The sequence below is a fragment of the Falco peregrinus genome, chromosome W (assembly GCF_023634155.1).
Source record: "Falco peregrinus isolate bFalPer1 chromosome W, bFalPer1.pri, whole genome shotgun sequence".
NCBI lineage: Eukaryota > Metazoa > Chordata > Aves > Falconiformes > Falconidae > Falco > Falco peregrinus.
In genome coordinates, this window is record NC_073743.1 from 18,649,449 (window position 1) to 18,675,825 (window position 26,377).

Below are 26,377 nucleotides of genomic sequence, written 5' to 3' on the forward strand. Positions count from 1 at the left end.
CCCAAGTTTTGCAGCTTGAATGTGTCGCACATTAGTTTTTTCTTCTTCCTTTTCAGGCAGAAGTAATAAATAAGCTTACCCTAAAGATTTATCTATATGTAACAAATGTGCACAGCTGATTATTTTGTCTCCCATTTAATAGTTCATTTCTGTCCCGAGTTTTTATTAATGTCACTGCTGTGTTGCACATGGCGTATTTATGGAAGCATCTGTCTTACACTGTGTGCTCAAATACGCCCATGTATACATATATATGTGTTGGGTTTGGGTGGAAGTCATCTCCTCTAATTTTAGGTGTCTAGTTTGCTGTTGTGTGGGCCTCCTCTGAGTCAAATGGAAAGAGATAAGCACCTACAGAGGGTACCTCCTGGGCAATGTCTTTCTCTTCCATTAGTTGTCTAAACCTCCCTTATATACAGTTTAGAATAGCCAGATTTTGGCTGAAGTTAGGTGAGATGAAGCACACCCAACTGCGTGTGCATGCATGACCTGCGCACACAAAGCACTGCTGCTTCCTTTTCTGTATATACAATCCAACTGCATCCTTCGTGCTGGAATAAAAATAGTTGTGTCAGTCCTAAGATAAGCAGCTGTCAGCAGATGGACGGAGCCTTGGCACAGGAATTAAAAGGAAGGCTTGACAGTCAGATTACTAAACACTGGGGTGGTCTGAGGGTGTGGGTTTCTGGTCTGGGTCAGACAGCAAGAGCTTCTTCTGAACCGTGTTTGAATACCACTGAAATCGTTATTGTGGGGGGGAATGCCAGTACATTAATTTCATTTAAATAATACAATAACTTGCTATTGTGTGGATTTGTTTATACTGATAGCTATCCTGAATAGGCAGGCTTGAAACTGTGATGTTTAAAGTAGGATTAATTTAAACTATATATTAGAAATCTCTATTTAATTCTTACTATTATTACTACACACAGGGATTTTTTGGTCACCTTTCCATTAAGGCCTTTCTTCATGTGAAGTAACTTCTCTGTAGCTACCAAAAATGTATATTTATCATCAGTTAGAACTTACTAAAAGTTTCTAATGTAAATGAAATCAGAATTCTAATGATGGAAATTGGAAATCTGCATAGACATAGTTTAAGTAAAGAGAACACTATAGGTCTCCTTTAGTGCTGTTATTTTGCTTTTTAAACCACAGTCCCTTTTTTTCCAATTATTTTAATGTAATTCCTTTTCTTCCTGTTGGAGGTAACCACTGTATCTTCTGTAGGTCTGATGTTTTTTTGGTTTTTTTTCTTCTCCCTGACGTCAGTGGGAGTTTTTCCATCAATTTACATGGCAGTTTGGATCAAACCTGTAACAGGAACTCAAGAAATGCTTTTTGTTATCAGTATAATACTAACACTTGTGTGCTAATGTTATTCTTGGCCCAGTCCTACTTTTTTTTTTTAAAGTACGTGATGCCTTCATTTAAAAAATTAGGTTAGAGAGCTGTGTTATTTTCAGAGTAACTGTTTGAAAGACTATGCAGGAGATAATTTTTAAGTACTGGAATTAATTCTTTACAGATCACCTTCATGCATAATTTTTATACAAAGTTTTTGATATGAACTTTTAAGAAAACTCCCTCGTCTGAATTTGTGTGCATTTCAGGTAAAAATGCAATGAGTTACTTTGATTGCAGTTTAATAAACTTCTTTATTAAATCTAAGATCCTTCAGGGAAGATTATTTGCTGATATAAAAAAGATCTGATCCTTCTGGTGTTCATAGATTTGATATATATATCCACACACACCTTTATGGCAATGATAGAGCAGCATATTTTAAAGCATGACAACGTTACAAGTCTTCCCATGCATGCAGAAGCGGCATTTTTCTGTGACTGGTTTCTTTTAATGTGTTGAGTCACTTAACTCAGTATGTCTGTAAGCATGCCCTTAACCTTTTTTATAAAATAGTATATATGGAGCAATTAGTTATTTTGAAACAAATTGTGCAAGGAGATCAGTTGAACTTATTTATCTCTCAGGCTTAAACACATTTATGTATGGATCTTGTAAATGGATACTAGCTTTAAGAATGTAGTCAGTAAAATTTCTGCCAATCTTCAATGTCTTGGTTAGGTAATATTTAAAAAATATTTTAAAATACTGAAATCATTCAATGTATTAATGGATAAAAATTTGGATTTGGTTACTACAGGCAAAAATTAAAAACTTTCAAACATTTTTATCCATTATTGTTAACTGTTATTTTCAATGCAAGCAGCTGTGAAAGAACAAGCAGAGGGTTACAGCAGTTGAGAGCATACAGAGTTTAAAGCTGTACTCTTTCTAGGATAAAATTATTCCAAGGCACCCAGAAGATTGAGGGGGAATAGTTCATATTAGATATAATTTTAACTTAAATTCCCCATAAAAGCTACCTAGTGTTAAGAACACCTGTGCAAGACCAATGGTTGTAAATGGTTTTGTAAATGGTAAACTTTTATTTTCTTTGGTTGCTTTTTTCACTTGCCTCAGCTGGAACCAGATCTTCAGCTGTCATGGATCAGCTGCTTTAAAATGAATAGCATTTGTTGATTTACACAGTTGAATACCTGGGTCCACTAGCTTGTTTTCCATGTGAAGTAGTATCTTTCTCCTTCTAGGAACTGAGAGGGGAATCCCACCTTTCTGTTGTTCAGGTGTAGTATAACCTACCTGATGAAGGATTTTGCAGGCTGTGCAATTAAACAGGAACATCTCTCTTCCTGCTTTGTATTGTGAATTTGAAAGATGCAGAGCACTGAAGAAATCAACCTTCAGACACTGATAATGGTAATGTGTCTGTATTTCAAACTGGTGTGCAGCAGCCTTTAGCATCTCTTTGAGAAAACAGATTCCCGGTATATAATTTCAGATTTATTTTAAATTTTTTTTTCCTCCTGGAAATATTTTTGCTATATTATGTAGCTGCATTGAAGTTTGTTGTGATTTCCATTATAAGCTCTTATTTTCAAAGGGCTTTGACTAGAAACTTTTCAGGGAGTTAAAATTTCTTCAGCTGAAATTTTAACATAAATTTTAATCTCATGCATTCCGTATTTCATTTAAGCAGTCTGGCCTTATGTAAGACTATTTTAAGATTATCAGAAGGAAACCCTTCTACTTTCCAACCTGAAGATACATTTTTGAATGTACATTTATGCTCACATCTCAACAAATTACTTCAAAAGCACCAAAATTAACAAGTAGAGGAGAGATCAATAGTTTTGCACAGACATGGAGAATCACAGATGATAAAGTTTCTCTAATTGCCCTAGGTCTTATACTTCAGAATGAAGTAAATAAGTGTTCTAGTTTCTTTAAAGAATTTTACATTATGCTTTGAAAGATTAAATGTATGAAGTCTAATCAGCTGATGTAGACTGGTGTAATTCCAGGGAAGATGGTGCCAGTTGAAACCCAACTGGCCTGTTCAAAATTTCCTATATTGCCATTTTTAATATTGAATTATATGTTTTTAATGTGGCAGCTGTTTCTGCACAGGAGTAATTGAACACCCATATGACTGCAGAATTGGGATTTAGTAGCAGGTGAAACACAGCTACTTTGTAAGCATTTTCCATGCCAGTGCAAAAGAAATAAGTCTTTATACAAAGGCTGAATTTAAATGTCACTAAATGTCAAACTGACAGTTCAGTAAATGAAAAATTAAAGGATCTGCTCTTCGAATTTGACCCTATGTAGCAGTCCTTGGAAGTCCAGGGGCTTCAGTGTGCGGTGTTTTTGCAAACCTGGCTGCAGGTTCTTCCCCAGGCATTTGTGCTGCTTCCCTCCCTCAAGTGGGCTTTGGAGAGAAAGGTCTTTAGGAAATCCCACCCTTTGCACATTTTATCCGAGGGTTTGGGGGTTTGCTTCACGTGCTTCTGATACATTTGAATTTTCAAGTTTTATTTAGAAAAAAAAAATTAAGGTAACATACAGCATAAATCAAATTCAAGTAAAGGTAGTGAAACTTTATTCAGTGTTTCTACTGCAAAACAAACCTGAGCAGGGATTAAAAAAAAGAATGAATCATAAACCTTTCAGATATACTGCTCTTCAGTGTTATTTTTAACAGTATTAGGACAAAATAATTCAGGCAGAAATATACATATCTATTTTTTTAAGTTCACAGTGTCTTTTAGTATTTTTGCTGGTTTGCTAGGTTATTTTATCTGAGCTGCTAGGGTTAAGGCTGGAGGACCAATCTTAACTTCAATGAAATAGAATTATATTTGGTGGTTGTTTTACAAATTGAAAGGTATTTATTATCACTGATTTCTCTCATTAATATATTTTTGTCTCTTCCTATGTCCACATACTGTAAATCTTTTAAGTAATATTTCAAGGGCATTAAGAAATTAAATCTAGCCCTGTTAAAACCAGTAGAAAATTTCTGCTAATCTCAATGGAGCTACCATTTCACCTGATTTGAAATTGAACTTATTCTGCAGTTTTTAGTCAGAGGATGCTTCAGCTGACCTTAAGGAGAGTCTTTGTCTGATGAGTGTGTGTAAATCAGGCGAGTTGAGTAGACGTTTTTAAAATAATCGGGGTCTGCACTGTGACCGCTGCAGTTACATTTGGAAGCATTAGAACAAATGCGCTGTGTAATTTGTACTGTAGAAGCTAAAATATTCAGGCTGACTGAGAGAGATGGACAACATTACCTTGCAAAACATGAAGCCAGAAATCAGTCTTTCTCACAAATTTTATTAGTCTCGTAGTGTTAGGTCAGCAAAATGAAGGCACGTGGAAAATGGGCTGATTAAATTAGAAGCGATTTTAAGCGCTCTGTTAAATCTCGCAGGCTGATTGAGCCAGGGGTCTGGTCTGGGTCTGGACCATCAAAAGTTCTGCATCAATGCTGTATCACTCCTCCCATGGGAAGATGCAGTTTGTACTTGCAAAAATGTGATGTTTTCTGGAGGGGTGCATATGGGGTGTGTGTTTGCCTGCCTTTTCCTAATGTAAGTTGTATTTATGTCAAGATCTTTTCTTCTTTTAACTGTCATAGCTATGTAAGAGTTGGGTGTGATGGTTTCCAAAGCCCTCCTGATATGCTTTTGCAAGTAAAACTGGCGGAGAGATCTGGCTAATATATCTGCTTCCATAATCAATGAATCATTAGGTGGCATCAGGGAAGATAAATCCTATCTGAGATACAAAGTGCATGCTGCTTCCTGATGTTTTCAGTACACAGCCACGATCCATGTGCCTTTGCTTAACGCACAATGAAAAAGACTTTATTTAGTTCTTTTATATAATTTGGTAAAACAAATCCAAGATATTTTCCATCTAGTCATCAAAAAGCCTGAAAGAATGAATGTTGATCAGCAAGACTTGAATTTTTGAGATCTTTTTGATGCGATATATTAAAAATGATCCAGTCTGAGAACTAATTTGATGATGTTGTTTTGATTGTATTATTTTATTATGGTAAAACAAACAAACACAAAAGCTTTACTGTGTGAAATGAAGGAAAATGTGAGGAAAGTGGATTCATTGATAACATTTTGTTCACTTTATGGGTTTAGAGAGAATGTTGTTACACTACTATTGTGGGGGTTTTTTTATTGTATTTACAATGTATTCTTTGCCTAACCCTGTAAATTTTGAAATCTAACTACTGTAACCTGGAATAAATAAATATAAATAGTAATTGTTTCATGTTGCTAAACAACATAAAAAAGCACAGATCTTCTGCCCCCCATCCTTCTTTGGGAATTGTTTTAGGGTTCAGCTAGTTTACACCATTTTGAACTGCACATACTTTATGAAACCACATCTCTGGATCATGTATTAAATAATACCAGGTTTGTATGGTTTATCTAAAAAAACCCCAAAGTGTTGCTTCAGCCTGTAGTCTTGTATGTGAAGCCTTTCTGTTTGGATCAAAGTTACTGACGAGTCTACTGTAAAAATATTTTGGAAAGTCACTTAAGATGAACATTCTAGTTTTTGGCACACAAAGTAAGATTATTTCAATGACTGTAATGACGTGCTGCTCTTAAAATTTATATGGGTATTGAAGTCTGTTCTATGTTTTGCTTGAAGTAAATGGGAGTTATCTCTTAAATTTAAGTGTCAAGTGTAAATGAGGGCATTCTTTGATCTTTTATTATTTTTAAATGTCTCTGTATTCTCTTGTACTGGGACTGAGAGAAAGCAGTGCCTGCATTCACAGTAGAGGTGTCAAGGTGAGGCTGGAAGAAGCCGTGTCTCCTTGGGCTTGCAATTACCTGGGAGCCTCTGTGTGTTGCCTTTTTAGTTTTTGCACGTTTCACAAAAGTATTCCTAAACACTATTTATAAATTTATTAATAATTTACTACTTATATATGGCTTAGTAATTTGAGGGGAGTGTGTTGGGTTTCTGTTTTGGGTGTGGGGTTTTTTTTGGTTTTTTTTAGCAAAGCAGAGCTCCTCTGCTTGTTAGCTTTGAGCCATCTGCAAATCTCTGCTTGCCTCAGTTTCCCCCGTAGGCAAAAGGGAGGTTAATGACCACCTGAGAGCACTTGGAGATCCACTAATGGAAAGCTTTTTGTAAGAATAAAGCACTGTAATTATTATTGCTATTATTATTATTGTACCTGTTCTGTGTGTTTTAAAGCTTAGGGTGACTAACACCTAAATAAGGCTGTGTCTCCTCATTGCAAAGACACTGATGACTCCAGAGGGCAATTCAGACCACCAAAATTAGGCTTTTAATTTTGAAATTATTTCAGTCAGGATAGTTCTCTGGAGATTACAGTCTTTTTCCACTACTTGGAGAGAAAATATAGTGAAGTTTAAATCCTATCCTTGAGGCTAGAATTCATCTTACTGAACTTCAGCAGTGTCAAAGTTAGGTGCCTTGGCTAAGGTAGTTGTCGAAGCCCTTTGTTTCGTGGGGAAGGAGGGGAGATAATGATGCTCCAGTCTGAGATTACATGACCCTGAAGTTCCCCTCTCTGGCTACAGTGGGAGGGAGTTTAGGTGATGAGTTTGGCACTACATGCCTGGATTTAAGAAAGCTAAAGAGAAATAATTACTTTAAAGGACTAAATTCCCATTCAGGTTCTGCTATATAATATTTTTTGTATTTCCTATGATAAAGTACTACTGTGTGTTTATACACGGCTGTTGCAGTGTAAAGGTATGGTGCTTCTTACAGGATTATTGCTTTTAACCTACAGCTGAAATTTTACAGTTGATTCCCCCTTTTTGCTTATCTTGCCATTATAATGAATTAAGGGATAATAGGAGCGTGGATCTTACAGCACAGTTTAGACCGCTGAATGTTGAGATGTGGCTCTATGAAAAGCATGGGAGCGACATTATTGAATTTTCTACTACACTGCAAGCTTCAAATGAAAGTTGATATGTGTAGACATGGATTTTTGTGCATGTGGTTTCTGTTCTCCTGAGGTCTCCTGAACTCAGGAGAATTCAGTTCTGAGCGGAATTAGTTTTGCTGAGCTGTGTAAATTAAGGGAGAATTGGACACTTGGAAGTGCTGTCCCCATGATGACCTCTGCCTCTGAATTCTTTTCTTAAAAAAAAAAAAAAAAAAAAAAGGCAGTCTTTCCCTCCCCTTGTTAACATTAAATGTGGACAGCTGTATTTTGCTGCTGGTACTTATTAACTTTCAGCCTTGTCTTTTTCAAGCATTTATTGCTTTAGAAATGAATTAAAGCTTATCACCAGGGAAATGTAAGTCTTCCAGCTACCTTGCCTTCTCAAAAGATGCAATTTTTCTTAAATAGATTGTTTAAATTACTGACCAGGGAACCTCCTAATTGTCCTACATTAAATTTTGATTCTGGCATGGTTTGTTTTGATGTCTGTTTTTCTATCTGTTGAAATCCTGTTACAGTCAGTAATTAGGAGTGGTTCTATTGTAATTTATCATCTTTTCTTTACAACTATGGTTGTAGTTAATCCTTTTAATTTTTCAACCTGAAAGCATTTTTTTCACTTATTCCCTAGCTGAAGCCAGTTGTCTTTATTTCTTGGTACTACGCATTCACTTTGCATCACATCATTGGATGATCATGTCGTTGGCTAGGGAAGTAGTATTATATCCAAATTTAACCCCTCCAGTCCCATCCTCCTAGCACTGAAAAGGAAACAGGCTTTTGGGAATGGGGGATTTGTTAATATGTCTTTGCTGCAACTGTCATCTACTTGTAGTTGTTTACAATTTATTTATTGGTTTATTTATTGTTTGATATTTTTATTTAACACACACAGGCATTTATTGCTTATTTCTTGTATACAAGCTGAGCATCCTAGAATTTGTTACAGTGTCATGGCTGTTGTTTTGGCCTCGTTGGTCATTTACTGGTGATAGGTATGGGTGACCCTGGTGTCAGGGGCCTTTAATTTCCAAATCTGATCCTGAAAGGCAAGGCTGAGAAAAGGAAAAATAGATCTCTGCTGTTATTGCTTTGTAAATAGGCAGCTTTTTTTTTTCCAGATTGTTAAATTGGTGGCTATTACACTGAGAAATATAATTACAGTATGTTAACTATATTGAAAATATTTTTGTCTGATGTATACTAAATTTAAGCTAAGTTATAAGGTGTGCTGTTTGGAAGTGTGGAAGATACAAGAGTGGAGCTACAGATAACAAGTTTATGCTTGTATTTCCTACTGATGAAGACTTTCACACAAGTTATTTCTATGGGTAGGTGATGAGAATATCACTCTGCATGTATATACAATTATTATCCATTTTGCATGATTATACATGTAGGAGTGGTACAATTTTGACTTGAGACTTGGTACCTTTTGTCCTAATACAATTTTATTTGTGTAGACACGTCTAAAATCAAAAATTGCTTCTGCTTTTGGAGATCTTAGTAAAAAGCGAGAGAAACAAAGAGCTGAAGGAACAGCACCTAGCTCCTGAAATTTTAGATAACACTGAAAAAATGGTCAAATAGTCAATATTGTACTTGACCCTCGTATCTTCTGCACTCGACTGTTTATTTTTATAGATCACATTATATGTGTTCATGCTGAACTCTGATGATAAGACTGAAAGAAAATATACCTCTCCTGATTCAGTCCAGTTGTAACCTCTGCATGTAATTTAATCATCGGCTTTCACAGATAATTAACTGAACATCAGCCAGCTTAATTTTGAACTGGTTTTCCATTATTTTGTAATCACCTTTTACAAAGACAAAGATTGCCTTTCAGTTAATTATCAGGACTTCTTTTCCAGTCACAATCATCATTCCATGTTGTGAACAGTTTGGTCTTTAATACATTGGCATTTAACTACCCATTTATTTTTGTCAGGTCTGTTTTAAGTTTGTAATATAACATTGTTTTATGAAATTGTTGTTTTGGAAGCAGGTCTGATCAGAAATATTTTGTGAATTTCTTCATACCTTGTTGCAAACCTGCTCTTTAGTATGACTTAAGCAATATGGTCATGCTTTAATAAAGTGTGTTGCTAATCACAGAATAGGTGTTTCTTAAAATAGTGGGTTGAATTATGTATCAGAGACCAAGTGAAAAAAAATATCCCAAACCCACCCTAAAAACCTCAGTATAAACAGCTTTTCAGAGAACTAAATTTGAAACTTCTAGTTCATCATGTTATTTTTCTTTAACACTCCTAAAAGAAACCTGTCTTTCCTGAAAAGGCTTTTCATTTTTTTCTTTGTGACTTTTAAAGGTTTCTTTAGTCATTTTGTAACTCTGAAGGTCCTATCTTCCTAAACATAATATTAGTTTATGATTTATTTTATATTATCCCATACAAATTACACCCTCTATGTATCATATCCCTAACAGAAAAGTCCTGTGACCACTCACCTGCCAGAACTTCCTTGGAGTTAAAGAATAAAGCTGCTGAGCTTTGGCCCAACTTTTTCTATTTCGTGTTTGTTTTTGTGGATGAAGTCTTGGCCCAAAGAAAGTTTTGATTTTCTCATTTGGGAAGTGGGAACTCCAGCCACTTTGATCCACTCTGAGTCAATAAGCTGTGGCTGAGAGGAGGCACTTGAGTTAAAATGTGCATCCTTTCAGAATTGCAATATTTACCCGTTCTCTCTGCTTCTACATTAATCTTTGTCTTGAATTTGATTTTTTTTCTGAGCCTCTTCTGTTTCTAGCATGATTTCCAATCATTCCTCACAAAGAAAATAGTCTGTTCTAACAAAATAGACCAAAAATAGCTTTTTCTTATTCCTCAAGAACAGATACCAGAATCTTGTAAGCAACTTTCTTTCCCTCTTCCCCCCCCTTTGCTTTGGTGGCCAAAAATGCATATGGTAATCATAGTGAATTAGAAGTATATTTATCACTGGACATTATAGTTTTGTTTCTTGTCGATTATAAAAAAGAAAAAAAACAAACCAAAAACATTGCTATTTTGAAAATCTCCCCTGCCCTTGACAGTTAAATGTTATGAAAGGAAAGTTGCCTAATGTTAAATTTATTGTCATTGGATCATTTATATAAAAAAGTTAGTTTTAATCATTCAACCCTAAAGTAATGTAAGCTGCCACTTGACTTTTGTAAAATTCTCTAGATAAGTATCTTGTCTTGCCAAATTTAATGTCCTGTAATGTTTTTTATTTTATTTTAAACTGAAGGCTTTATCCTTTTAAGATTGTAAATGTAATGTTGTCAGATATGGAGATGTTTGTGTTAATGTAAAAGATAATACACGAATAACTGATACTTTGATAAATGTGTTTTTCTTACATTTGTGTTTTCTGTGTATGCAAAGGTTAAAATGTCTCTGTAATCTCAGACTTTGTTCGTTAACTGAAGTTTAATCATATAATTTATAGTTCTTTAAGAGAGATTGCATTAACCCTTAAACAAATTAGTTGTACTTTTAAGTCTCTTTCACAGTATGTTGACTTTTAATCCACATTGCTTTTCTCTCCTGCAGATGGACCTCCAGTTGTAGCTCATTATGATATATCAGACACAAATTCAGACCCAGAGGTGGTAAACGTCGACAATCTGTTGGCGGCTGCAGTAGTTCAAGAGCACAGTAATTCTTTAGGAAATCAAGATTTGGGATCTACCTGGAGAACCAGAGGGCTGCTAGATGAACTGAGTGCTGATACAGGTTTGTTTAAATTCTCTTCCTCTGACATTTGTTCCAGCGTCTCAGTTGGTGTCTCTCCCTTTCTTGCTTTCAGTATTTTTGTAGTTTATACAGCTTTAAAAGCTCCCTGTGTAGATTTTGCAATAAAACAGTACAGGTGCGTATTAAAAAGGTCTGACATTTATTCCAAAAGATGACTGATAAAAATTGACAAAGATTCCTGCAGTATATTTCTGACACTAATTTTCTTAATTATTTTTCTTCTTCCTTTTCCTTTAATTGTTACTCAGAACTTAGGTCTGGAGTTTTGGTGGTAGTGTTCTTAAAAATAAAATGAGCTAAGCTTGTTACTGAATGGTTGATTATGATGACCTGTGCCACCAGCTAGTAAACTGATTGTAATCGCATTTCAGTAATTGTAATTGTATGTGCATGTCTTTTTTTGTTTGTCTCTTTATTTCTTTAAAATACAAGTATTAATTATTCCTGTACTCTTATCTACATTTCTAACATACTTTAGAAAATTGGACAGACCAGCATCAGATAAAGATGAAGGGTGAAAAGGTGCTGGTAAGTGGGCTTAGCATCAAGGTACAACAAAGAGATTTCCTTCAAGGAAGCAGGAGCAGGAATACTTGGAAGAATTTAGAGAGGATCACGTAGATCATAAAAATTGTTCAGCTTCACTAAGTGCTTGCAAGTCTTCGCTAACGGAAGAGTTAAAATGTGAAATGCTACTGTGTTTTGGATACAGAGAGCTAACAGAATATTTTCTATTTTCTTCATCCCATAGCCTTATATGCTAACATATTGCCTTCCTTTCCACTCATTTCTTTAATACCCATGTTAAGACTTTTAGCTGCGTAAGACACAAGAGCCTTGCCTGCAGTGGTGGAACACAGCAGTTTTTTGTTTTGTGCTGTTTCCTAAACATAAGCCTGCCAAAGGGCACCTACATTGGAAGTATCCAGGTCACTCTGAGCTACTTTTCAGTGTCTATAAGGCTTAAAGAAACACAAGTATGTGGCTGATTTTGAAACAGGTGTTCCATTATTACAGAGTGGACAAGTCCGTTATTTCAATATGAGAATCTCTGTTGCATTATTTGCACTGTGCTCTCTGGCTGGCTGATGTTCCAGCCTTTTTGCAGCTAGCCAGTGTTTTCCAAGCTCACTGGTATTGCTTGCAGGATAGCAGCTGGCTCATAGCTATTTGACCCCTAACAAGCCCACTCCTTTATTAAGTGATTTATTGAACGATTAGAATAGCTGAAATTATCTTTATTATATAGCACTAATGGATTGACACTTCAAAGGAGTGTAAGGAGACAAAAAGTAATAATTCAAGCTTTCTTCTACTCTTCGTTTATGGAAATGCTGCAGTGCAGGCAGAAATTTGTCCTCCTCCACCTATATCCAAGGGGACTTGCAAGGAAGAGATTGCCAGGTAAAAGAAAACTAGAAAACTTCAGGAAACTTCTTCATCTCTGACCCTATGGGAATGTGTCCATATGCATCTCCTCCTGGTGCTGCAGCCACGTCAGTGCTAAAAAGATGAATCTTTTTCACTTCATACATACACCTTGCCCCAGAGCCCTGTAGCCTCAGTACACTTCTGACTGCGCATTTGTCAGTACTGGCTTCTCCTTACCATGTCTAGGATTGCACATTTGGAAAGCTGAATTTTCACATCTTGCGCCGTGTTCACAAATGTAATCTTCAGCCAGTATCTAGTTTAACAGATGTTAAATGATGTGTTCCCATGGGAAAACAGCACCATAAGCTTTATCTAAATGAAAAATCTTATTAGAACACACTATCACATCTTTGTGCATGGGCAAATATTTTGGGCTGTTTTGCAAACCCTGATGTTGTAGGGCAAACAAAACATTTTCTTTGGGAGTCATCCTAGTGTTTGTGCAAAGAAATTAGCAGCATAGGCATGTTATTAGGCATTAAATTTGTATGGCCCGAGGCTGTAAATCTATCTGTATGCTATAATCCTGATTTACACTCAGCTACTCTTGCAATATTTACTCTGCTGATCATGGTTTCTTTACTTCTTTTTTTTTTGGTCTAAACTTAAAGCTGTGGTAATACAGAGTAGCTCTTTTGGGGCTCCCATTTATACCTCTAGGGGTTCATTTTGGGGCTGTTTAAGAGCTGGGCTGCTTTACCTCTCTGCCAGATGTTACCCTGTGTAGCAAAGGGTGCAGAATAATGGTATGTCATGAATACATTAATACAACATACTAAGGCAGGTTGATGTGCATACCAGTTTGCGTGAATCGATAACCGAGGATTGTGTTACTCTTCCCCTGCCTGTGCCGTAGCAGCAGCGATGGTCAGGAGCGGGGCGATGCAAATCACAGGGGTGGTGATCATGTAAAGCTCCCAGTTTGCATCACCAGCACATGAACCGAAGCCCCTGGGCACTTCAATTTCATGTTTCACAGTGTGCCCAGCCACTTCTATTAAGAAATATGCATGACCCATTTTGGGACTTTCTGGCAGTCAGTGATATTTGCCAAGATATGTTCAGCTGAACTGTAACGTTAGGAAAAGTCTAACTGGGCTGTTAATTCGTTTTAAGTCCAGCTGACAAATCTTTTTTGTCTTGTGAGGTGGAAACCTCTCCTTCGGGTACATGTCAGCACACAGATTTCCTTCCTTTGCTGACTCTGATCAGATGTTGCACCAAGGGTCTTCACTTTCCAAAAGCTGAATGTACAGTATGGTCTCTTGTCCCTCCATTTGCTTGCATCTTTTCCAAGTCCTTTAAGCAGTTATGAGAAGGTTTCCCTGGTGCTTGTTGATTTCATCTCTCTGTGTCCTCTTGATCCACCTGGAGGTATAATCAATTCTGCATGTTCAAACACCTTTGAAATTCTATGGATTGTTATTGCATCCTCCTCCTCCTCTCATCTTTGAAGAGGTGTCCAGTCAAACTAGATATGCATAATATATTCAACTAATCTCAATTTTCCTGCTCAACAAGTGGTTCTTCCCCTGTGTAACAGAGCTGAGTGAGTGGTTTCCAAGAAGTAGGTAGTGTCATCTGCTTCAGGGCTGCCCCGTGTCCCCCACATTACTGCTAAAGAGAGACGCTAGAGTGAATTATTTTTTTTTAAAGGAAAAAAAGAAGTTACCTCTTTTTATTGAAGTCTTATTTTTAATTTTTTTAAAATTTATTTTCTGTAAAACAAATAATAATTTTGGCTGGTTTGTGTTTTCCATGCAAGTATTATTTAGTATGTCACAACACAGCTTCACTAATTGTGGGGAAGAACCTTCTTATCTGTACTTGACAGAAAAGACAAAACCTGCCACGCTCATTGTGAGTGTTTAGAGAGGACTTGTTTGACAGACTGAGGAACTGGATAGCATTGAGGAACAGTAATAAAAAAACATCTCTGCTGTAGATGGAATTTATGAAAAACAGGGTTGTTCTCCCCCCCCCAAGTATTTGTAATAATGTTAGAACAGATGTTTGAAGCAGCATGACCAGAAACTGATGGGTTTGTTGGTTTTTTTTTTTTTATTTACCAGCTTCACCTATTTAAAAAACAAAAAAAGAAAGGAAAATTAATTTTCCTTGGTGCGTGTGATGTTTCTGTCCAGCCTATAGGTTTTGTTTGCCACAGTATCGTTGAGTTTGATTTATTGACAATAGATTATCTTGTTTCTTTATTTTGAAGAGGTTTGGGCACAGTCTTAACTTGTAGCATTGCCATAAAATAACAGCTGGAAAGCCTAATTACATAGTGTTCTTGATGCAGTAGTTGGGCTTTGTTCACATTTGTGTAGGAACACCATCCCTAGAGCTGTTGAGACTGGATAAATCCAGTGGTCATCCAGTATCAAGTGATGAACTGAAAGTTGGGTAACTTAATCTAATAAGATTTTCCACTCTCAGTGTTTTGTTCTTTTTTTTTTTATTAGCTTGGGAAATTCCTTTTCCAGCTGATTTCTGAGTTGTGTGAGCTGTTAAACATCAGCTGTGTTTGCATCTTCCCCACCTGTAGGTCATTTGGATCGAGGCTTCCTTGCAAGTGACAAAACCTCTTCTGGTAATGTCCAGATCAATGAAGAAATTAATATCGCCTCTTCTGATAGCGAAGTAGAGATTGTTGGAGTTCAGGAACATGCCAGGTATGAATTCCTTTTTTCTTGCTCTAATATTTCATTGATTTTTATCAGAATATCTCTATTGCCAAAATCAATAAGAAAAAACCTGCTGACTTCCACTTCTGTAGTTATCCATCCATGACTGATGCCCAAAAGGTATCTGATGACTGATGCCCAAGGTTGCACTTGTTTTCTCTATTCCGCTGATTATGATGCTGTCTCGATGTGTTTTTCTTTAGAATGTTATCAAATTGATAAGTATCTGGCTTGAGCTTGTGTTTTGATATCAAACATTAACAGTCTAAACATACGTAGTATTAAAACACCCAATATTGAGATACCAGATTCATATACATCAGGGATTTGGATTTTAAAGGCATAGTGTTAATATGCAAATCTATAAATGAAAATATTTATGTGGTTTCTTGTTTCCTTTCAATGTTTCACATTAAAGACCCCAGTAAATTCTTGTCATCGCTTTGTTATACAATAAAATTAGTGTATCTTTCGTGGGTTTTTTCTAATTATTATTATTATTCAGTTGTTACATATCTATTATGAATATAATAGGTAAAAATAGTGTGCAAATAAATAGATGCGTACCTCACTTCAGCAAGGCACTTGTTTGTGTGCTTATCTTTAAATATATGATTTGGTCTCATCGACTATAATCACTGAAAGCTTAAATGTTTTGCTGAAGTGGGGCTGTACTGTTAGCAGTGAGCATTTCCCAGCGTGTTTGTAGTTTTTAGTTAAGACCACCAAAGAAAAATCAAATGTAATGGCGGTAATAATGTAATTACATCTCTTTTGTAAGTATTGTAATGAAAGTATCATTATGTCCTTACTTTAACATGGTTTCAATCTCATGTAGAAAGATAGCTTTTCTCTTTGTCTCATCAAGCCTTACTTAAAATTTTTCTCTTTTTAAAAGTCCAGTGGGTAAAACTGCTAGTAGGAAACTACAGTTCTGAATAATGTGTGGTACTACACGTGATGGGGCAGACCTCTTCAGGATCCTTGGGACCCATGCACATATTTTGTAAGGAATATCACTTTACACCCACTGGCAGAATTCAGTTCTTAAAAATAATTTAATCACCACCACCCCCTCCCAAGTTTAAGTTTAGTCTCAGCTTTGTTTACATATTTAAATGGACTTAGATGTCATATTAAGATGTCATGGACTCTACAAATGGAAAATCCACAAGGACATTTTGGAGAGAGTCATGTTAACAAGATGCTAAGTGATAAAACACTGCAGCTGAGAATCTTGTGTGTGAATTCAATAGTAGCTTTAATCCTTTGTGGTTTTTGCCTTGCTACAGGTGTGTGCATCCCAGGGGAGGCGTGATTCAGAGTGTGTCTTCCTGGAAGCATGGCTCAGGCTCACAGTACATAAACACTCAGCAAACACAGTCATGGACAGCTGTGACTCCCCAGCAGAATTGGTCTTCACCCCCAGAAGTAGTAGACCTCACTTTGGATGAGGATACCAGACACAAATATCTACTGTAATGCAGTGTCACTGTGTTTCTGTCCCCACCCCTTCTCCCCTTTGTGGCACAGAAGTTCATTGTTAAAGCTTCAGCAGCCCTGTTCCTGGCATTATAAAATTCAAACTCGTGAAGCTTTTCATTTCTGTAAGAATGTAGTATAATTTCAGGATCATTTAAAACGGTATTGCCTTCTCGAAGGGGGATTCCTCCCAGAATTCAAACCCAATAGCACCCAATTTAAAACACATCTACAGTTACTAACCTGTGTGTGGTCATCTGAAGAAATAACTGTGTGCAAACTTACATCCTCCCACGCTTTCCCACCTCCAGCTTCAGAACATTTTTAATTTATTGGTATATTGAGTTTGTTAGTAAAGTTAGTGTTTGCTGTGTGAGCATCAATGATTTTGAGAAATGCTGTGTCCTCACTGATTTCAGTGGAACTGGGGGTATTGAACACTTCCGAAAATTGGGCCAAGAGTATTTATACCCAAGCTGATTTGGTTATGTTACCAGCAGGAGGGACTGTCTTTAATACAAACGGCCCATAACATGCACTGAACAGCTTTAAATTAAAGGATTTTTATTTTCAATGTAATATATAGTTTACACTCTTTTCAGTGCTGAGTCTTCTGTCTACTTGACTACTGCTGTGTTTCACTGATCATTTCCCACAGCTTGTTACGGTTTAACATAGGAATAGTAGTGACTTAGTAGCAGCTGATTATTGCAAAAGCACAGGGAAAAGAAAAGTAATAAAAAGGCCCAGCATCCCTCCCCTTCTTAAATATAGCTGAATTTTTTTACCTATATCAGAGTCTTGCCTGGAGTAGGAGAGTAATGGAACATTTTGTAGTCCTCATTTCTACTGTTGCTTATTTGCTTTGGTGACCATCTAAAAAAAACCCCCAAAACCCCAACAACAACAAAAAAAACCCACAAAAAAACCCCAATTTCCAAAGCTCCAGTCTGGCAAAGCACTTTAGTAGCTGCCTGGTGTTTAGCTTGGCCAGTTTGCTGAAATTTGTGGGGCCATTCGAGTGCTTAAAGCTCTGTCCTAAAAGATGTTGCAGGATCAGGTCTTAAGGTTGTGATTTTTTTCCTTTTTAAAACTGGATCTGCACAGTTTTCCTGGCTTTAGGACATATCCTTTATCCTGGTTTTAGAAGTGGTTTTAGGGTATGATCCAGGAAACACTTTCTACCAGAATATTCACCAAAATCCATGGAACTACTTTAGCAGGCTGTAGTTTCTGTAGCGTATATGGAAATTCCTGCTCCTCATCTCTCATTTTGAGCCTTTCTCAAGGCAAAAAACAAAGATTAGACTTTAACAAGATGATATTCACTTTAAAATCTATTGTGCAATTAAAATGTTCCTTTGTATTCCAATTGTTTCTAGTGGGAATTTTGTACAACAGTATTGTCAGATGTTTTTTGCCGTGTAAGGCTGAACAGGCAGTAGTCAGGACATGGGAAGTTCTGTTTTCTTTTTGCATTGGCTGGTTTCTAAATTTATTTGGCTTCCAATAATTTTATCTGCGGGGGAAAAAAAAATACTTATCTTGTCATATAACTTAAAGAAAAAAAAAACAAACCAAAAACCACAACAACCCAGCAGTGTTAACAAACAGCTTTTTCTTTAATAAGCAGAATGGTTCTAACTGCACTTTAGAGAACAGCTAGGTAAAGGATTGATACTCCAGTTTCAGGCTTTCTAAAACATTGAACTTAAGTGTGTTTTATGGCCAGAAAAATGTATGTGGTGCTTCTAGTGACCGATTTCTTTCTCTGAGGGTGGGAGGGAGGGAGCAAAGTGTGGATGGAGCCCATTTGCATTGTGGTAGGGAAAAGCCCTGTACTGTTGGGGTACTCTATCAGTAGTGGCTGTCCATCTTTTTCTCCTTGTATTTTAGTCATGCGACTCGGCCGTCATTTTAGTGGGCTAGCACACATGCTGTGTAAAGGTAACTTTGGAACAGTGACTTCATGTGGCTGCTTTTTCCTGTTTCACAGTCTTTAAAATATCAGTTTTGAAGAAAGATGCAGGGACCCATTTGTAGTTCTTCCATGAAAAATGCAAACTCAGTCTCTTGTTTTTCAGTTTGTATATGATGTGACTTCCATGTATATATAAAAATGACTGCGTCCTAACCAAACTTCTTCCAATTGTGCACTGTGTTTGTTTAAACAATTCATGTATTATAGTCTGATGCAGGTTTTTATTTAAAACACTACATGTTTTCTCTTATTCCTAACAAATTTGAAAGGGTAGTGATCTCAAAACCACAATCACTGGATAGTTAGGAAGCGGTTATGTTTTGGGGTTGGGTTTTTTTTGTTTGTTTTTTAAGAGAGCAAAAGGTGCCTGGATGGTTTTGCTCTTCTCAGCAGGAAAGAGAAACATTAGCCCGTTGTATGGCTAAGAACCAATGCACTTGAGGCCTGATCCAGAACCCATTGGAGTTGGTGCGGGGCTTTCCGTCGACTTTAGTGTGCATTGGCTCAAGCCCTTCATGGTTTAGCAGTTACTGAATTGCTGAAACTTGGAATCTTCTGTAGTGAAGACAAATCATTGCTTAGAATATAAATGTTTAAAACGTGCGACTCTAGTTAAAAAATTTGATTCTTCTCGACACTCATTATTTAGTTCTCATTTTCCATCTAGTATTTAATGGTCTTTGGAGAAAATAATAATAATAAAACAGAGTGTTATATATATATAAATATATATATTTTTGGTGCAAGATGAGACCTTCTGTTTTTTGAAACAAGTCTGTAGCATAAAGGTTAAACTATTTTAAGATAAAATAAAATAGAATGCATTATTTAAGCAATATAAATTTGTTTGGGATTTCTTTTCCACTTTCATTAATTGTGCTGCTGTTTGTCACATTTCCAAAGTAAAACCTTAAGCTCTGTGAATGAGATACAGTTGCCTGAATTCAGCAGTTTTCCCTGCTGTAACGTGTTTCATTTTGAACATCCAGAATGTAAACGTGATTTCCTGACTGCAAAAGCTTGCTTTTATCTCCTGGACCAGGGCAGGACCACTTCTGCTACCTGCTGCTGGTGGGGGATGCCAGGGGATGCACAGGTAGCAGTAATGATGAGGTGCTGCCCGTTGTGCTCCACAGAATCCCTTCTAGGGATGCAGTTTCTGCACAGCTTCCATCTCCCTAACACGCCACTGTCCTTTAGGTGTCTGAGCAACCTTCATACCAGTATTTCTCCAACTGACATCCTCACAGCTGTCTTCTGCTGGTCAGTGAGGCCAGTGTTATACTCAGATGTTCTCACACAGATGGAAAAAAGCTGACAAGCTCATATTTGCTGCTGTTTGAGATGGTCTGCACATCAGACCACCTATGAAGTAATGGGCAGGTCCTCGTAGAGCACGAGAGATGGTGCCAGGCTGAACAGCGTTCAAAGAACCACTAAAGTCTGCTGGGGAATTGGCAGCCGCAAGGCAAGAGAGGGATGGTGAGCGTAAGTACGCACTGTGCTAAACTTAGGGACCCACTGCCAGTCTTCTCCATAGCCAATATGAAAATAGGAATAATCATAAAATCCTTTACATTTCCAGCCAAATATAAGGGAGTTGGCTTTAGTTCTGATGGTTTTTATCATGTGAGAAGGCTCTCAGTGGTGCGAATAAGGAGAGCTATTTATCAGTGTAATTTAAATGTCAGGATGGATACCAAGAGTGAAGTGAGTCTGTTCTTCAGCCCCACTGAGTTCTTGGCTTTTGTGAAGCTTGAAAATACAAATTCTGGGTCTGGTGGTGGCTGTGGAAGTGGACTCTAGACTTGGATTTTTTCATGTATTATCTACCAGCTGAGGGAGAACAGTGCTGTGGAATTTGGTGTAGGTGTAGGAAGAGGAGAGCTGAGGTATGCCCTGAATCTTTTTTTTCCCCTCCCTTCCATCAGCAAGAGATGCCCAGAGTCTTTAGACTTTAGGATACACCACATGGAAAGTCTGAAATTCCTTCTGCAGCACTCGGCACATCCCTCATGGCTCGGGATGCTTTGCTTTTATGTAGGAGCCACTTGGCTTTGTGGGAATTGTCATTTCCGGGGTGATACATGAACTGACAAGAAGTAGCCAAACAGGTTAGATTTTGTATTGCTTTCCCCAGTGAATTTGTTGCAACGCAGAGTAATTTTGTGGCTGAAAATTTAGTTTGTCTGCCTTGAAATGAGGAATGCAAGGGTTTTGCTAAGTGGATTAGTTCCCCGGTTCCCTGGAGAATCTGTAAGTGGTGTCCTTCACTGAGTGTATCACCTCCATTTGCTGAAATACTACTTGTTTTTCCCTCTCCTTTTTAGGGCCATCATCTGTGCACGTCAACTGCTGTGGCTTTCTCTCCAGAGCATCACAGGGATACAGTTTCCCTTCTGTCTGCAGAGGAAAGGAGAAGCACGCCTGCAAAAGGCAAACTCCCAACAGACAAACCCTGCATTTATTTTTGTCTTTGGTGCAAGTAAGGTGAGCATCCTCCTTTTACTGAAACTGAACAGCCGATGAGGATCCAACCGCCCCCGCCAACAGGTCTTTATCTTGATACCAGGGAATTTATGAAAAATAAATGTGTTTCTGAAAGTCCTTACACCTACTGATTCATAAATGCCCCTTAAAAGTTTTCTCCTGGAGCTGGTTAGTCATCTGGATTTGCAATTCAGTTTAAAATTAGAATTGAGTGCCAACTACTGAGAAGGAAGGATCTTTCAGACAGTAAATCTTGGGGCAAAGCTGGAGTGGGCAGGGGAAAACTCTCTGAAAGTTTAATTTCAGATAATTTTCTACATTTACTAGCTGCATCAGCAGTTTGGGGTGAATCCAGGGCAACCACTTCAGAGCTGGAAAAAGAAGCAAGAGTCCCCTGTCAAATCCAGTTTTCATTGTTGTAGGTGATGCAAATTGGTTGCAGAACTCCTGGAGCCTGACTTGCTTTTCCAGGGGGGTTCCTAAGTGTGTGTGCCTCTGACAAAATGCCACCTCGCACAGCTGAGGATCGCATTTGCTTTGTCCATGGTTTCATAGCATTGACAGCTTTTGGCTGGCCCGTGACCAAGGACATCCAAACCCTTCCCGTTTTCTTTCTGCCAGGCCCTTGTGTGTCTACCTTAAACTTGACATTGCTGAACTCCAATGTCACATCCATCACTCTGGCTCATCTGACCTCATCCACGCCTTCCAGTATTGACAGTGCTGCTGCACAACTCTGTGATCAGCAGGTTTTAGTCAAAATCTCCAACCTGACATGTCAAAGTCACTCATAAAAATGACTGTCCGTTGCTTCCTTGGAAATGCATTTTTTCTAATGTTTCCACCAGCAGATTTAATTATCTGCATCCTAAAATACACTTGTTTTTTCCTCCATCGTTACGATAGCCCTCTGGATGCCTCAGCGTTTGGCAGCGTGGACCTCCAGGGGAGGCTGTCATTTTGAAGCAGGGCATGTTCAAATCCCCCGCTCTGGGGTTGTAGATGCATAGGAGATGTTTATCTATGGTGTTATGAGCTGGCAGTGGTCCTGTAAACCCAAAGAGGAGCTTTCAAGTCAGAGATGGTTGGGCTGAAGTGATTCTTTTAAGATTCTAATGGGAAACGTGTCACTCATGTTATGTGTTCTCACTCAAAGCTCATCTCACCTGACACAGGATATGACAGAGATTCACGAAAGAGTAATTTTCTTGCTTTCCCCCATGGTTATGCTTCCCATTTGGGTCCATTTATTCACACTCTGCCTGGACTGTGTGTGACAAAACCACCAAATAAAAATACCCCTCACAAGAGCTCTGCCAGTTGCTGGCCAAGCACCTCAGATCTATTTTCTGACATCTCACTAACATCTCCCTTCTGCTAACGTTTTACAGCTCTAATGGGATCCATCATCTGCACGAAGAGCCAAGGCGAAGCTCTCTGCGACGTGGCAACATGCTGGAAACCACCTCTTGGCTGGGCTTCCCTTCTCCTGGTCAGCAGCACATTCCCGAGAGGAGGATACCCCTACGCATCTCTCTTGCTCAGAGCAGCAAGAGGGAAGGACACCCTAAGGAAGTCATTTTGCACTTAAATAAAGTGGTGATGTGGGTTAATGAATAGATTTGAGCAAAGCAGTGTTTTTTTCTGAGCATTTGGGGTTAACTCTTGCAGGGGAGGGACTGCACTTGCTCAGCTTCCCATCTCCGTTGCATGGGAGTGGGGAATGATGGAGGCATCCTCACAACATGGGGTACCAACAAGGATGGGACCCATGGGAGTGGGATGTCATCAATGGCGGCGGGTGGGTGACTCCTGAACTGCTCCTCCAGCTTTGCCTCTTGCTTCTGCAGGAGATCCCCAACCCCTGGGCAGGAGGGTCAGCACGGTAAAGTGATGTGGCCAAAACCTTGGCTTGTAAACCCATCCCTGGTAGGGATAGTCTCTGATTTCCTCAGCAAAGGTGGGAGATGGGTCCTACCTGTCTGAGATGCATCCCAAGGAGGAAAAAACGCAGGTTTTGGGTATTTTGTCAACTCATTTTTGTTTTTAATGGTTCTTTATGCGTGCTGGGTCTTTTCTTGGATTGTTAGTGTCATGTTTCCAATCCCATGCTGGACAGGCAGTGACGGGAGCTCACCCCCGGTCTGTGGAAGGACCAGAGCTCATCAGAGAACTGAGTTTAGCTCCTGACAGGTAAGAGAGATTATCTGGACAAAATCCTGGTGGACAAACAGATGTGGGAGCAGCAGCTTGCAGAAACACCCTCATTTCTGTGCTTGGCCCAACCAGCCACCCTAATACTTCTCATTAAAAAAATGTTCCTGAAACAATGAAAAATCCAATCATTGGGAGTTGCTGTGTGTCCACAGAGCAGGTCTGGCCTAGGAAAAGCCAGACGTGGGAGCCAGGAGCATGTCAGGGTGGCGGTGTACGTACAGTGCAACCTTCCCCAGGGACTCGGGTCCAGGTGGAGGTTTGCACCAACAACCCCAGGATGTACTAACCAGACACTCAACCCGTCCCTCAACACTTTACACAATCTTGGGGCTTTTTGGTGTCTGTCGGCTGCAGGGGAGGTGAGAAGCTGCTGAAATGACCATGCATTACTTAGGCTGGAGCAAGTAAGCAGATGCCTTCCCTTGAATAATTGAAGACTCGGTGTTTACCTGTGCTAATGTACTCACCATGGGTGTGTTGTAGATGTATTCTTGACAGCAAGCATCAGACAGCCCCAATACAGCCCTTGGACTCCTCTTGTGCACCCAAGCCCATGCCACCACCTCAGACCCTGACATATGATGCTTGGGACATGAGTAAGAGACCAGAGAGCAGCATGCTGCCCTTCTGCTGCCGCAGGGACATACAGAACTGGTCTCAATATTATTCTTCATTCAGTTAGGTTTTTTTTTTTCCATCTTATTTCCATCAGTCAGGGTGGGTTCCCCCATGGTTTGAAGACCACTGTCCCCTGCAGAGGTGGGGAGATGGGTGCAGGTGGCCTTGGAGGTAACCCAGGGCAGACTCAAGCCATTCAGTCAACAGCAGGAAGGTGAAGAGCAGGCTGGAGGATTAAGACACCCGCAGCAGAAGACAAAAGGGTGAGTAAATCCTAATGAAAAGAGGGATAACTTCAAAAGGCAGCTCACAGCATGCCTCAACATGCCTTGGCGAGTTGAAAAATTCTTAATTCAACTCCTCCATTGCAAAAAGAGGATGAGCCCCTGGTGCACACCTGACAGTCCTTCCACACCACCTGAGAGCATGTGAGGACCTCTTCTGTGGCTGGGATACTACTAAAACATAGTCTCAGGCCATTAAAAACCCCAACCCACTTGGAGCTGCAGAACCACTGGCTCCTTCTGTGATATCTCCTTCCTCCAGCTGCTTGATAAGAGGAAGAATTAGGGCAATTTTTAAAGCAGTCCCACCTGGGCATGGCAAAAGGTAGGGAGCATGCTTTCCAGGATGGTATGAGCTCTCTGCCAGCCAAAGAAGTGGTGTTGCAATGCTTTTTATAGCCTGGTAACCAGCAGCATTGCATGCTACAGCTGAGTTTTTGGAGGGGCGATGCTGAGCTCCCCCATCTTTTGATGGCCAGTGTGAGGTATTGCCCTGGACCAGCACTCTCAGCTTGTGCAGGGTATAGCAAAACTCAAAAATGCTCAGAAAAGTTATCCAAAATACTTCAAAATTAGCTTTACACTCTCATCTTCCCCTTCCTCGTGTCCCAGGGAAGAATCTCATTGATTCCTGATGCTCCAGGCTCGGCCTGACCTGCCCCTACCCCCATGGATAGGCTTGCAGGGGGGCTGTGTGGGTGGAGGTGAGGGCTTTCAGCAGCATCCAGTCTGCAAAAGAGATAATATTAATGATTTTTAAGGCAATTCCCGACATTTTAGCTCAGAAAGGCTGGGCTGGAAGCAGCCCGTGGGAAGGCACTAGATGGCACCAAAGCCGGAGGATACAGGCTCCGGGCTGCCATCGCATCCTCCCCTGTGTCCCCCAGAACGGGGGAAAGTGCCCCCCAAAAAAGGCAAAAAGGCTTGTGGATGTGAAAAGACCGATCTTTTTTGTTTTCCTAAGCATGCCAGACTCGGTCGACTTGCCCAGACCCTGCCCACGCAGCCAGCATCCATCCCATGGCAGGGAAACGGGCCCTGGGAAGAGTAAAAGAAATCAAATCATCTGGACGTAATGCTGAAATTAAATTGCCCAGCTGTGATTTCAAGGTAATTAACTACTGATGAGTCTGACTGAGGGTTGTTTCTCCAGGTGTTGAGCCTTGGAGCTGGGAATGTGGACAGGGACTGTCGACCTTGCCTTATTTTCGGTTAGTGCAAAGCCACCTTGAGAGCAAGGAGTGGATTTCATAAATAAAATATTGCAAAATCCTTGATTAGTGACAGAAATTGGGTTTGGCAGCAAGGCTGCTGCTGAGCATGTTGCCAGAAGGGGGCTTTCCTTCCACCCTGACTCTTATACCGGCCAGGGTTGCATCCCAAAGCCACTGCTGTGGGGAGCTGACGGGATGCCGGGATGGCAAGAGCATCCGGGATCACCAAGGAAATTACACCAAAACCTCTGCTCCCCAAAAATATGGGTAGGACAGAAGAGAAAGGATAAATGTAGGGCCATTCTTGAAATAGGGTGATGTGAAATAGCCTAAAGCCCAATCTCTGCCCTCTCTGTAGGGGGTCAGAGGGTCGATGTCAAGGATGTGTGCTTAAAAGTGTAATTCGAAGGAAGTATTTCATCAGCCCCAATATCTTGCTCTGAACTCAATGCAGCAAAACATCACAGCTCATGTTTTGCAACAACTATCACACGTCAGGAGAATGACTTTGTTTTGTAGGCTGCCATACCCCAGCAAATGGAGAATGAAATTCCTCGAAGCAAATTCTATTTTAACAAAATGATGAGACATAAATGGGGGCATCATAGAATCGTTTAGGTTGGAAAAGACCTTTAAGATAATAAAATCCAACTGTTAACCCAGCACTGCCAAGCCCACCACTAAACCATGTCCCTGAGCTTCGCATCTACACATCTTTTAAATCCCCCCAGGGCTGGTGCCTCCAGCCCCACCGGGCAGCCTGTGCCAGGCCTTGGCCACCCTTTCCGTGATGGGATTTTCCCTCATTCCCAACCAAAACCTCCCCCGGCACAATGTGAGGCCATTCCCTCTCATCCTGTTGCTTGTTCCCTGGGA

At 39.4% G+C, this 26,377-nt stretch overlaps 1 protein-coding gene across 4 annotated transcripts in view; it reads left to right on the forward strand.

Moving 5' to 3' along the window:
- The window catches only part of ARK2N (arkadia (RNF111) N-terminal like PKA signaling regulator 2N), a 55,097-nt gene extending 32,310 nt beyond the window's left edge, over positions 1-22,787 (forward strand). The window contains exons 3-6 of one of the 4 annotated variants that reach the window (XM_055792610.1): positions 10,891-11,073; positions 15,077-15,203; positions 21,009-21,168; positions 22,560-22,787. In XM_055792610.1, coding sequence (XP_055648585.1) covers positions 10,891-11,073; positions 15,077-15,203; positions 21,009-21,168; positions 22,560-22,565 — 476 coding nt within the window. In that variant the 3' untranslated portion in view covers positions 22,566-22,787. Of the gene's footprint in view, positions 1-10,890; positions 11,074-15,076; positions 15,204-16,507; positions 19,369-21,008 lie in introns of those variants that run through there. The other 3 variants (XM_055792607.1, XM_055792609.1, XR_008745041.1) reach the window with 3 other exon arrangements.
- Positions 22,788-26,377: the final 3,590 nt, after the last annotated feature.